This window comes from Sphaerodactylus townsendi, linkage group LG14, assembly GCF_021028975.2.
Source record: "Sphaerodactylus townsendi isolate TG3544 linkage group LG14, MPM_Stown_v2.3, whole genome shotgun sequence".
In the NCBI taxonomy this organism is placed as follows: Eukaryota; Metazoa; Chordata; class Lepidosauria; order Squamata; family Sphaerodactylidae; genus Sphaerodactylus; species Sphaerodactylus townsendi.
In genome coordinates, this window is record NC_059438.1 from 36,093,197 (window position 1) to 36,106,622 (window position 13,426).

The 13,426-nt window shown below is 41.7% G+C and overlaps 1 protein-coding gene across 14 annotated transcripts in view; it reads right to left on the bottom strand.

The window, feature by feature from the left end:
- LOC125443375 (protocadherin gamma-C5-like) overlaps nucleotides 1-13,426 on the bottom strand; it is a 373,248-nt gene that overhangs the window by 160,524 nt on the left and 199,298 nt on the right. Inside the window, exon 1 of one of the 14 annotated variants that reach the window (XM_048515406.1) lies at nucleotides 1,990-4,595. The exons of the other annotated variants lie outside the window; for them this stretch is intronic. Within the exon in view, the coding sequence (XP_048371363.1) occupies nucleotides 1,990-4,437 (2,448 nt within the window). The 5' untranslated portion in view covers nucleotides 4,438-4,595. Of the gene's footprint in view, nucleotides 1-1,989; nucleotides 4,596-13,426 lie in introns of those variants that run through there. 14 annotated transcript variants of the gene reach the window in all.

Sequence of the window (13,426 nt, forward strand, 5' to 3'; positions counted from 1 at the left end):
CAACTTTGTCTGAATGCCACAGATTTTAGGCACAATATTTCTATCCCCACTCACCCACCCACCCATTCATTGTTTATTTAACTTCCTTAGCATCAAATACATACGAAGTGAGTACATCAGGGAGACTGAGCACACTGAGCAACATTTCTGCAAGAGCCTGTGCAGAAACAAAAGGAATGAAAAAGAAATGAACATAATCACAAAAGTTATGGAAAGACTAAGAAGAAGGAAAAGGAGGAGTCAGGAAAACAAGAAGCAATTGTGGTTTGTAGGCTGGGAGTTGGGAAAAGTTTAATGAACTATAAGAAATAGTGGGAGGAATGACAGTACCTCAATTCCGACTTTCAGTTTGTGCAAGAAGATAAAGAGGTCATGTAAAGGGGCAAAAAAACCAGTCTAAATTGCAATTGTAGAAACACTTTGTTGAGAATAAGCCCTCCTGAACAGCCCTGATTAGGGTACTTAGTAGACCTGCTTAATGTATTGTCAAAGGCTTTCACAGCTAGAATTAATTGGCGGTTGTGGGTTTTCCGGGCTGCATGGCCAAGACTGGTAGTTTTAGATCCTAACGTTTCACTTGCATCTATGGCTGGCATCTTCAGAGGCATCTCACAGCACCAGGAGAGACCTCTGAAGATGCTGAGCACAGATGCAGGCAAAATGCTAGGATCTAAAACTGCCAGACATGGCCACACTGTCGGAAAACCCACAACAGCCAGACCGGTTTAGGATGGCCTTCTTAATGCCAAGCAGCAAACTAAATTAGAAAAATGAGAGAGATACAGGATGGCTTGGGATACAGAGCAATGTTACCAGTAAGTTAAAACAGGGGAGAAGTAAAAAGTAAGCGCATTATAGAAAAGCATAAAATTAAGAAACAAAAAAGGAATGTTGAGCTGGAAAGCTGATAAAGGCAGCCGAATGCAGCAGTCCCTGAGCAAGTTGGTCAACAACAGAAAGCATATTTTCTCCTCTCATGGGTTTGCGACGACCTTTGGGGGTCTATTCAAGCTTACAGTCTGATCACCAAACTCCCTCACCTTTTCAACACAAATATGGAAATGTCACTAAAAACTCTTCTGGTATGTTATTAATACGGGAACAGAGGAGCATTCTTCTCCACACAAAACCAAGAATGGTTCAGTTGCAACCAAGTTAACATTGGAGAAGGAGCCGCGTGGCGTAGTGGTTAAGTGCTTGCACTGCCACTCACACGGTCGAGAGTTCAAGCCCCTTGTGGGTCAGATATCCTGGCAGCTGGCTCATGGTCAACTCAGCCATCCATCCATTCCTTGGTCGGTAAATGAGTACCTAGCACATAGTTAGGGGGTAAAGAATAGCCGGGAAAGCAATGGCAAACTACCCCACAAAAACGGCTTGCCTATGAAACCACTGCTTGCAGTAGTACCCCAGGGTTGAACACAACTGAAGGGGAAACTTTACCTTTTAACATTGGAGAAGTCCTCTAGTAGACACTGGGAATGTTTCTCAGTATCATCATACATTTATTCCTGATGTTTCTATTAACATCAGTAATTTTCTGACTTGATTTTAGATACCCTGGAATCCTGTAATTTCAGTGCTCTACTATTAGAGAGAAAATCACCTGTGCCATCAAACATATAAATCAATCCTGCAATCTGTAATGCATTACTATCAAATCATGTTAAATATGTTTGGAGAATACCTGAGAAGATGTTAGAACCTACATGCTGAAACTTAAAAAAATAGTTTGTAAAGAATGCCTTTGATAACTATTGCTAATTAGAAGCAAATCTACAGAGGGAACGGGGCACTTCTCAGTTAGGGCCAAACGAGATGGCCACAAGGGTGCCACAACCATTCGAGCAACTTGGGTATTCCTTAATTCAGTTTTTCTTCCTACTAAAGTTATATATTTTCATTCATTTCAGACCATGTCGAATCATACATTCCATACAAAAATCAGTATAGAATAGCATGTAAATAATTTCTAGAACAAAAACTCACCATATTCACATTAGCCATCCCAGAATCTGCATTGCTTCCTTCATTGCCTGTCAAAGGCTCGCCAGGTTTGATATCGCAAAGAATGTTATCTGAAATCTGAATGTTCGGTGTCAGAAAAGTGAGCTCATTCTTCCTGGATTCTGAGGACAGACACAGCTGGTAGGAATAAGGCAAAGTCCCATCTTCAAAATGTGGGGGGAAGATAGCACCAGCCTTGGAATGGGGAACAGGAGCAAAGCACTGTAGGAACTTGGGATTCCCTGATTTTCGAAGCTTCATCAAAATGGCCACAATCACAGTCAAGAGGAAAAAGAATGAGATCAAAGCTAAAGCCAACACCAGGTAAAACTGAAGATCAGATTGATAGTCAGGGAGGCTGGATTGGTTTTTCATTTCCGGAAGGGCCTCCTGAAAGTTCTCGGCAAACACCAAGTTCAGTGTCACTGTAGCAGATAGTGAGGGGTGTCCATTATCCTTCACTAAGATGACCACCCTCTGCTTCGCAGCATCCCTTTCCAAAAATGCACGGGATGTCCTGATCTCACCAGTATGGTGTCCAATTGTGAAGAGCCCTGGTTCGGTGGCTTGAAGCAGGTGGTAGGAGAGCCAGGCATTGTGTCCAGAGTCAGCATCCACTGCTACCACCTTGGTCACCAAGTAATCTGCCTCAGCCGAACGAGGTATCATCTCAAACAAGGCTGAGCCTTCTGCTCCTTTGGAAGGGTAGAGGATCTGAGGGCTGTTGTCATTCTGGTCCACAATGAACACTTTCACTGTGGCATTCCTGCTGAGAGCAGGAGAACCTCCATCTTGGGCCTTCACTTGAAGCTGGAACTCCCTGAATTGCTCATAGTCAAAGGAGCGCTGTGCATAAACAATTCCACTCTCAGAATTAATGGAGACATATGAGGATATAGGAAGGTCCTCAATGTTGCTCTTGAGGATGGAGTAAGTGATTTGAGCATTGCGATCCAGATCTTGGTCAGAGGCTTTGACCTGGAAAATGGAGGCTCCAGAGGGATTGTTTTCTGGCACGTAGGCAGTATAGGAAGGCTTTTCAAAGGATGGAGGGTTATCATTGATGTCTGAGATCTTCACTGAAATGGTCTTGAGTGTAGAAAGAGGAGGATTGCCTTTGTCTGTGGCTGTGATTGTGATGTTATACTCGGGAGCATTTTCTCTGTCCAGTGTACCATCTGTGAGAACTTTATAGTAGTTATTGGATGTTGAAACAATTTGAAATGGCAAATTACTTAATAAATGACAAACTACGTCTCCATTTTCTCCTGAATCTCTGTCTTTTACATTGATAAGGGCTACCAGAGTCCCAGATGGAGAATCTTCACGTATTGGGCTGGATGATGAGACGAGAACGATTTCTGGGGCATTGTCATTCTCATCCAATATTTTTATTTCGACATTGCAGTGAGCCACTAATCCGCCCCCATCCTTCCCTTCAATTGTCATGGTGTATTTATCTTTCCTCTCAAAGTCCAGGGTTTCTATAACCCTAATTGTTCCATTGTGTGGATCTAACAAAAACATTTTGTGAGCACTTTCAGCAATGTTGCTAAAGCTATAGATGATCTGGGCATTGGAACCTTCATCTCTGTCCGTGGCTTTCACTTGTACCACTGAAGATCCTTTGGGGGCATTTTCCTTTACGTTGACCTTATATGATTTTTGTGCAAAAACAGGGGGGTTATCATTGGCATCAATGACAGAAACCCATATTTTGGCTGTCCCAGTTTTGGCAGGTTTCCCTCCATCCTCAGCATGAAGGGTTAAATGAAAACTGCTTTCACTTTCCCGATCCAACTGTTTACTCAGTACTAATTCTGCATATTTATTTCCATCTTCATTGTCCCCAGTTTCCAGCGTGAAATACTGATTAGATGTGAGCTGGTAATTCTGGAGAGAATTCATTCCAACATCTGGATCTTCAGCATGACCAAGAACGTATCGAGCTCCTGGTAAAGTTGACTCACTTAGTTCTAATTTGATATCCCCATTTAGGAAACCTGGTGTATTATCATTAATATCCTCAACTGTTACAGTTACATGGAAAATATTCATGGGATTTTCAGCCATGACTTCAAAATTAATAAGGCAAGTTATTGTTTCCCCACAGATTCCCTCTCTATCTATCCTATCATTTACATACAGTTTTCCATTTTGTGTACTAAAATACTGCTTTTTCTCTAGAGAAAGGACATGCAGATTGCGCTTTGCTATTTCTCCAGGACTAAGTCCTAAATCTTTGGCTAGGTTCCCTACAACGGACCCTTTCTCCATTTCCTCAGGGATCGAATACTGAATCTGCTCGGAGGCAGTCCTGCAGAACAAAGACAATAAGAAGAGGAACAATAACCTTACTGACCCTCTGTTCTCTTTGTGGCTGCCGTTCATCCTCCTTGCTGAGAAGTTTGCTTTTCCTTTCTCTTGCATATCTTGATCAGCTGAGGTATTTCAAAAATCTATCACAATCTGAATGCATAAACAAGTCACTGGATTCTGCTGAATTTATGCCCGTTGTAATATTTTCTTCTTCTTAGGGCTTTCACGTCTCTGTTGTCTGCTGTTTCCCTGTTCTGCAGTCTGCCAAATAGCAGTCACACTGCTGGAAGCATCGTTCAGTGGATTCCCAGCTCTTGCATGATAGTTATATTGGCCAACAGTGACACTCTGAGTATAAGGTGGGGAAGTGCAAGAATTGCTTTTCATCTCTTTCTGAAGCTTCCATGTAAAGAAGAATAATCTGATTTCAGGCAGGCAAGAATAAAGATTTCTGGCTTTGTGGAGCATACATCTGCATTTTATTATGGAATTTTGTTGCTACTATGGTAACAAACTCCATTCCAAATACATATAACCAAACTGCAAAAACAATTTAGTTTTTCCTCCACCTACCTGTTTTTCAACAGAAGCTCAACAGATCAGTGATACATGGGGATGACGAGCATGAAGGAATATTTTTGGTAAAAAGTAATGCAACTTTTAAACTCAAATTTTCTCTGAGCATCACATAATGTTATGAGACATGTTACAATTCATAAGGAAAGACCGGTTGAAATATGTAAGTAAATGAAGTTTATTTCCTCTCAGATTTCATACACTGTTTTTTGAAATGTATGAATTATATAAAAAAACTCAACAAAATATAACCAAAGAATGAGTACTGTAAAGCAAGTATTGAGGTTATAATGTCATCCAATTAATTATGGAATCTCATAGAGACAGAGCATTAGATTGAGTCAATCACCTTCCTCGTTTAAAATAAGCGAGCCATACATTAACTTAGGCTCATTCCGCACATGCAGAATAATGCATTTTCAAACTGCTTTCAGTGCTCTTTGAAGCTGTGCAGAATAGCAAAATCCACTTGCAAACAGTTGTGAAAGTGGTTTGAAAACGCATTATTTTGCGTGTGCGGAAGGGGCCTTAGACTTCTTGGATTTTTAAAATCCAGACCCGTACATTTGGGCTAGATTCTGCTTCCAAAGACTAACATAAACAGTCTCTGCAACCCAAATTAAATAGAATTAAATTACCAGGATTCCCCTTGGTAATCTAGCAACACAGTTGAATAAAAGTATTTCTGGCCTTAGCAGGATTTCAAATTGACATCCTCTCTCCAATTTTTCATGAATAGTATGTATTTCTGGAAGAACATGTGCTGCCCTAGGCTGAGATAGCATTTCAAAATCTGAAAGACTTAAGTTGTAAGATGCTCAAACACAATTATATGACCATTATTGATTTGCGAAAACACAGCAAAGGGGATAAACGTATTACCTGTTCTTAGCAACTAATTAGCAATTAGTAAACACCAAGCCTTTCCCACTTAGAAAGGGAGCTGAATGGTTATCTCTGAAGTTTATCTAAATGTCTCACTGGCAAGTCACAGGGTGAGATATATTTCTATAGCGGTCCAAAACTGATATCTATTATGAAGTAATCATCACTGTATACCTTTGTCTCACTCGATTTGTTTATCCAAAGAAGTCTTCATAGAGGCAAGGAGAAAGAGATATGTCCAGTGGTGATCCTGTCACTCTCCTCATCATTTGAGATCCAACTTATGGATCACTTTAGCCTTGCAGCCTTGTGGTAAAAAGTTGGATACTGGGCATGCCAAAGGTAGATTTAAATTGAGAGACTGACCATTTTGGTCTTGATTTCTTACTCTTCCACATACTACTCCATTTACTATTTTATAAGCTATGCTTCTAGCAGTATGCTACTGGAATCTTTAAGTACGCCTTGGCAATTAATGTGTAACCCATAAGCTCCTTCTAACTACCTCTTAGCATTTTTACTCAATACATGACCACATGAAACTGCCTTCTACTGAGTCAGCTTACTGGTTTCTCAGGGTTGGTCATTTCTACTCTGAATGGCAGAAGCTCTCCAAGGTCTCAGGTACAGTCTTTCCACATCATCTAATACCGGTTCTTTTTAACTGGAGATGCTGGGAACCTGGGACCTTTTCCATGCAAAACAGATGCTCTACCAATTCTCCTGAGGGCTCAACCTCACTCCTGGAATTCGATTTTCGACCCCTGAGGAGGATGTGGGCCAAACCAACGCAGGCAGTGTGGGTGGACTTCAAGGAAAGCCACTGTGAAGGCTGCCATGGATGTTTTTTAATTTAAACTTTACCACCTTCTTTGTGCAGTCCCATTTTTCATCAACTTTCATCCTCTGCTCTGATTTATATATTCTACCTTAAGGGGGTTAGATCAAAAGATAATTATCTGTGGAAGATGTCTTCCACTTTAGGAAGAACTGTTTAACACATTGCTGTAAAGTAGTGCATGAAAGAAATGAAACTAAATACGGGACATTCATCACTATCGTAAGAGCTTCCCAAAGCAGAAACACAAACACTTTTAATAAAATGTAGTTCTTACAAGCCTGCAGGTACTCTAGAGCCAATGTCTGTGGACCAGCATTGCTGGATCTTTCCCTTCCGCTCATTAGTTCTTTAGTTCTAATAACTAATATTCTCTTAGTGAAATTACAGAAGCCGGAGATTTCAAAAAGGAGAAAAACTGGCCAACAGACTGAACAGAGAAGAAGGTTAAAAACCTGAGGTCTAAGTGTCTCAACTGGAAAGAAATCCACCCCGAATTTGGAGAGGTTTCTCTCCTGTTCAAATGTCACTATAAGTGAAAAACCACCTCCCTTTCCATTACCGGCTAGAACGGAACATAAAATTCTGAACTCTAAAACAACTCTTTCTATATATTCATTCATTTCACTGTCAGGGTGGCAGTCTACTGGCATTTGAGGGGGTGGTGTCCTGCAACTGCATTAGCATCTTCCAAATGATGAAAGTATTTCTGCTGAATTATTTTATACAAAACATTCCTATTGGACCAAACAAAACCGCAATAAATATACCAGATGTCTTCTTTTGTCTCTGAAATGCAGACACATGTAAACACATAAGGGCATGAATGCAAAATTCCAGGCTGGTACTGCTTGAAACGCTACAAGTATGATAAAGTCCTTTTCAAAACCTCCTGCAATACCACCATGGCATACCGCGGCACCACAAACACTACTAATAGTTACAGCGTGGATACCTCAGAATGTCGATGGGAATACAGTTCAAACGGATGGGTGTTTCCACTTAAATGTGTGCCAGTAGAAGGGCAGATAAGTACTTGGGAACCACATCATAGCCACTATCATTAAAGGTTGATAACAATATTGGATGTGATGGATCAGTGGGCCCTTTGGGGTGTGATAGCTACATGAGGTGTGACAAATACATGAGGAAAATAATAACAGCAGATGCATGATATAGGAGTCCATCCAAAGCATCCTTAGTCAGCTTCGGGATGATTTACTTTTTGCTACCATGTAGTAAAGCCAAACATCTGAGACCAAAGAGCTAAAGCAAAGGCTAAAACATGCCCTGTGCCAGTGAACTGGGAAAGTTTTGAAAGAGATTTTTTTTGGTCCTCATTGGATTTACTGAGCAGGTATAAACAAGAATCTAACATCTCATTCCAACTTACCTGAAATGCGTTAAAATATGCGTATCAATCAGAGGCACAATTCTGACCTTTTGTTTAACACTGGGTAACCTACTTCGCTCTTCCATCTGGAAAACTCATGGAAGAAGATCCCTAGAATTCATCACGTACCCTTTATCTTGGACTATAGGTTGAGGATCTAAAAGTTGGACCAATGGACTAATGGCTGAATTGGCACACATATTGTGGACAGGACCTGGTAACAGGACCCAAAAGTTGTTTGGTCAGTTCTCCTACCCCAACAGTCCCATAGACTTTGGCATATAAATGTGCCCCCCGCCATCCACCAACTCTTCTCCCAAAGCTCTGGTCAGATTCTCCAAATGCTCTGACTGCAAACATTGAGGATGTTTGAGCTGGCTGGAATGTGCTAGGCTGAATGCTCCAAGAGCATCCAATAGCACATACACAGGAGCAAGATCCCATCACAATGAATCACTAAGTGGAAAGTTGAAGTCAATTGGATGAAAGTCTGCAAGCAGAGAAGAACGATGCTCAACTTCCATATACATCCATGATGGAGAATATCACAGTCCTTCCAGTATGGATACTTCACAGCACTTCATTTCCAGGTTTTTTGTTAGGTGACATCGTACATTGATACCAAAGTCTAGTCAAGAATCCTTATCACCAGCTGTAATCTAAATATGTGTAACTGCATTTACTCACATTTGTCCCTTGTCCTCTTGTTTTCTTCCCCACTGTATGTTTGAGGGCAGGGAACTGCCTATTCCTGCTTAAGAAATTCTATTGGAATTTTGTAGACTGATTGTGCTACAATAAATAACAGAATTAGGGAGACTATTACGCTGCTAATGTTCTGCCAAAAGGAGGCCCCTTCTGTACAGCACAGGTAGAGCAGGTTGCAGTTGAGATAAAGTAACCAGCATTCCTGTTTTCGCGTTCGCATGCCTCCAAGTAGGCAGTGATCAGAGCACACAGAAACAATGCGGGTTGCTGTCGCACCTTCGCATGGGGGCACTTTTCTTTTTCTTTATCTTCCTCTGCTGCGTAGCTAGGCGGGCAGGAACGAATGGACCCCCCAAGCCATGCTGATGTCTTGCGATGTCATGAGATGTCCCTGTGACCCTGCGTGGCTACGCAGCTGCGAGGCAGGAAATAAAAACAGAAGGTAAGCGTGGCTGATTAAAGTGCCTGCTGGCCAGCCATTCCCTTGCAAGTGGCTGCAACCCGAGTTTTCGAAAAAGAATCGCAGATAGTGCGATTCTCAAAAAACCCATTTCAGGGGACTTAACATGGGGCAGCCTCGCTTTAGGAGTGGGATCTGTGCAAAGTTCCCCTTGATACGGTTTTTTAAAACTGTTCGTAGCTTGGGTTTATCAGCCCGTGTGGAAGGTGCTGTAGACTTGCAGTGTACCATCCCTGCTGAATGATAAATGTTGATGGAATCAATGGTTCAGATGGAAATGCCATCAGTAAAAAACTGCAGAAGGTAGAGAGCCTACTGGAAGTACATATAACAGTGATAGCGAACCTTTTCAAGACCAAGTGCCCAAATTGTAACCCAAAGCCCACTTATGTATCGCAAAGTGTCAACACGGCAATTTAACCTGAATACTGAGGTTTTCATTTAGACAAAACATGCCTTACTCAGGAGTAAGCTTGGTGGTAGTCGGTGGCTTTGCACAATCACAATCACAATAACCTTTATTGGCATTAGGTACGAGACAGTGGTTATACACTATTATTAAATTATTAAATTTAAAATCATATGTTACATCTATGGATTTTGCTTTCCAACTTGACAGTTCATTAGTAAAAATATAAAATGGATTAAAAGGGTTTAGCCATTCAGTTCAAAAACAAATTTGTAAAACAGATACCTTTTGACTATATTTAAGATCCAATGCCAGGAAATATCTGGCACTTCCCGATTTAGTTCTGTTTGCTAAAAGGATACATCCACTCCTCAGGCTCTGGAGAATTACTAATTAAAACAACAGGACAACAGTTGCTTTGCTTTGAAGCAACCGTGCAACTCTTCCAACAGGTGAATCATGACCCTAGGAGGGTTTACTCAGAAGCAAGTCCCATTGCCAGCAACCGAGCTTACTCCTAGGTAAAAGATTGTGCTTTAGTTCTTTGCATGAAAATCAGTGGGGTTTGACAGCGCTTAAGAGGGTTACCTACACTGCTTCCCCAAAATGCTAATAATTGAGCCCAGCGGCCCAGGCCAGCCTAGATGTGTGTGTGTGTGTGGGGGGGCAACTCTGCGTGTGCCCAAAGAGAGGGCTCTGAGTGCCACCTCTGGCACCCGTGCCGTAGGTTCACCACCACTGACATATAACATGAGAAGGGGGAGACTAGCTGGTGCATACCAGCCTTGTCATACCATGTAAACAGTGTGTAATCCCTGAACAGACCCCCATCAGCTCAGCAACATGGTGCCATGGTGGTTCTGCAATATTTCTTGCATATACAATTAAAGAGATAAGGGATTTTACAATCTGGAGATAAGAACATTCATGTGAGAAAATGCATACCGTAACTCTTAAGAATGCAAAGATAAAACTAACATCATCTTGAAAATGCAGATCCATTGAAATATGTCCTTAAAAATTCTTTTACCGCTCCTTTTAAAATGTTTACATATTCTGTCTTCCAGATCACTTTTAATGATTTTCAATTAAAACCATCTTCTAAAACACAGTATAACAGGGCAAGATATGCTGGTGAAGACATAGTGAAAAGCACAAAGGTAACAAGAAACCTGGGCTCATTCCGCACATGCAGAATAATGCACTTTCAAACTGCTTTCAGTGCTCTTTGAAGCTGTGCGGAATAGCAAAATCCACTTGCAAACAGTTGTGAAAGTGGTTTGAAAGCGCATTATTTTGTGTGTGTGGAAGGGGCCCTGGAAAACTTTGGAAAGCATTATATGTGTTTTTTACTGCAAAACAAACATCAGCCCCACCTCCACCCCCATATGCAAAGGTTTCCAGATTGACAGACTACAAGTCAAACAAATAAAGCAGTGGCATCAAAATAATGTGCTGTGAAAGGAAAATTATATATACCTTGTCAGTACTCTCCACCTCAGAATTCATGATGTTTTCTCCATTGCCAAGGATAGGAACACCAGATGTGTTGTTGCAAAGAATATTCTCTGCAATCTGAATATTGGGAGTTAAGAAGGTGAGCTCGTTCTTCCTGGATTCGGAGGACAGACATAGCTGGTAGGAATAAGGCAAAGTCCCATCTTCAAAATTTGGTGGAAACATAGCTCCAGCCTTTGAATGGGGAACAGGAGCTAAACACTGTAGGAATTGGGGATTCCCTGATTTTCGTAGCTTCATCAGTACGACCAGAATCACCGTCAAGAGAAACAAGAACGACATCAAAGCCAAGGCCAGCACCAGGTAGAACTGCAGATCAGACTGATAGTCAGGCTCACTGGATTGGTTTTTCATTTCTGGGAGGGCCTCCTGAAAGTTCTCAGCAAAGACCAGGTTCAGGGTCACAGTGGCCGAGAGAGACGGCTGCCCATTGTCCTTCACCAAAATGACCAGTTTCTGTTTTGCAGCATCTTTCTCCACAAAGGTCCTTGCTGTCCTGATCTCACCAGTGTGAGAACCAACAGTGAAGAATCCCGGTTCAGTGGCTTGAACAACATGGTAGGAAAGCCAGGCATTGTGTCCAGAATCAGCATCCACCGCCACCACCTTTGTAACTAGGTATCCTGCTTCAGCCGAGTGAGGTACCATCTCAAACAAGGCTGAGCCCTTGGCTTCCTGTGGAGGGGAAAGGATTTGAGGGCTATTGTCATTCCGATCCAGAATGAACACCCTCACTGTGACATTGCTGCTGAGAGGGGGAGAACCGCCATCTTGGGCCTTCACTTGAAGCTGGAACTCCCTGAATTGCTCATAGTCAAAAGATCGCTGTGCATAAACAATTCCACTCTCAGAATTAATGGAGACATATGAGGAAATGGGAAGGTCCTCAATGGTGCTCTTGAGGATGGAGTAAGTGATCTGTGCATTGTGATCCAGATCTTGGTCAGAAGCTTTGACCCTGAAAATGGAGGCTCCAGAGGGATTGTTTTCTGGCACGTAGGCAGTATAGGAAGGCTTTTCAAAGGCTGGAGGGTTATCATTGATGTCAGAGATCTGTACTGAAATGGTCTTGAGTGTAGAAAGAGTAGGATTGCCTTTGTCTGAGGAAGTGATTATGATATTATACTCAGGAGTATTCTCTCTGTCCAGTGCACCATCTGTAAGAACCTTATAGTAGTTACTGGATGTTGAAACAATTTGAAATGGCAAATTACTTAGTAAATCACATACTACAACTCCATTTTCTCCTGAGTCTCTGTCTTTCACATTGATTAGGGCTACAAGAGTCCCAGATGGAGAATCTTCACGTATTGGGCTGGATGATGAGACAAGAATGATTTCTGGGGCATTGTCATTCTCGTCTAATATCCTCATTTCAACATTGCAGTGAGCCACTAATCCGCCTCCATCTTTTGCTTCCACTGCCATAGTGTATTTATCTTTCTCTTCAAAGTCAAGGGTTTCCATAACCCTAATTGTTCCATTTTGTGGATCTAGCAAAAACATTTTGTGAGCATTTCCAGCAATGTTGCTAAAGCTATAGCTGATCTGGCCATTGGAGCCTTCATCTCTGTCCGTGGCTTTCACTTGTACCACTGAAGATCCTTTGGGAGCATTTTCCTTCATGCTGACCTTGTACAGTTCTTGTGCAAAAACAGGGGGGTTGTCATTGACATCAATTACATTTATCAAAATTTTGGCTGTCCCTGTTCTGGCAGGATTTCCTCCATCCACAGCATTAAGGGTTAAATGGAAACTGCTTTCACTTTCACGGTCCAACTGTTTACTCAGTACTAATTCTGCATATTTATTTCCATCTTCACTGTCTCGAGTTTTCAATGTGAAATATTGATTGGACGTAATCTGATAATTCTGGAGAGAATTCATTCCAACATCTGGATCTTCAGCATGCCCAAGAACAAATCGGGCTCCGGGCAAAGTTAATTCACTTGGTTCTAACCTGATATCCTCATTCAAGAAATGTGGTGTGTTATCATTAATGTCCTGGATTGTTACACTTACATGGAAAATATTTATGGGGTTTTCAGCCATGACTTCAAAATTAATAAGGCAAGTTACTGCTTCCCTGCAGATTCTCTCTCTATCTATCCTATCACTTACATACAGCTTTCCATTTTCTGCACTGATACTGAAATATTGCTTTTTCTCTAGAGAAAGGACATGCAGATTGCGTTTTGCTATTTCTCCAGGACTAAGTCCTAAATCTTTGGCTAGGTTCCCTACAATGGACCCTTTCTCCATTTCCTCAGGGATCGAATACTGAATCTGCTCGGAGGCAGTCCTGCAGAACAA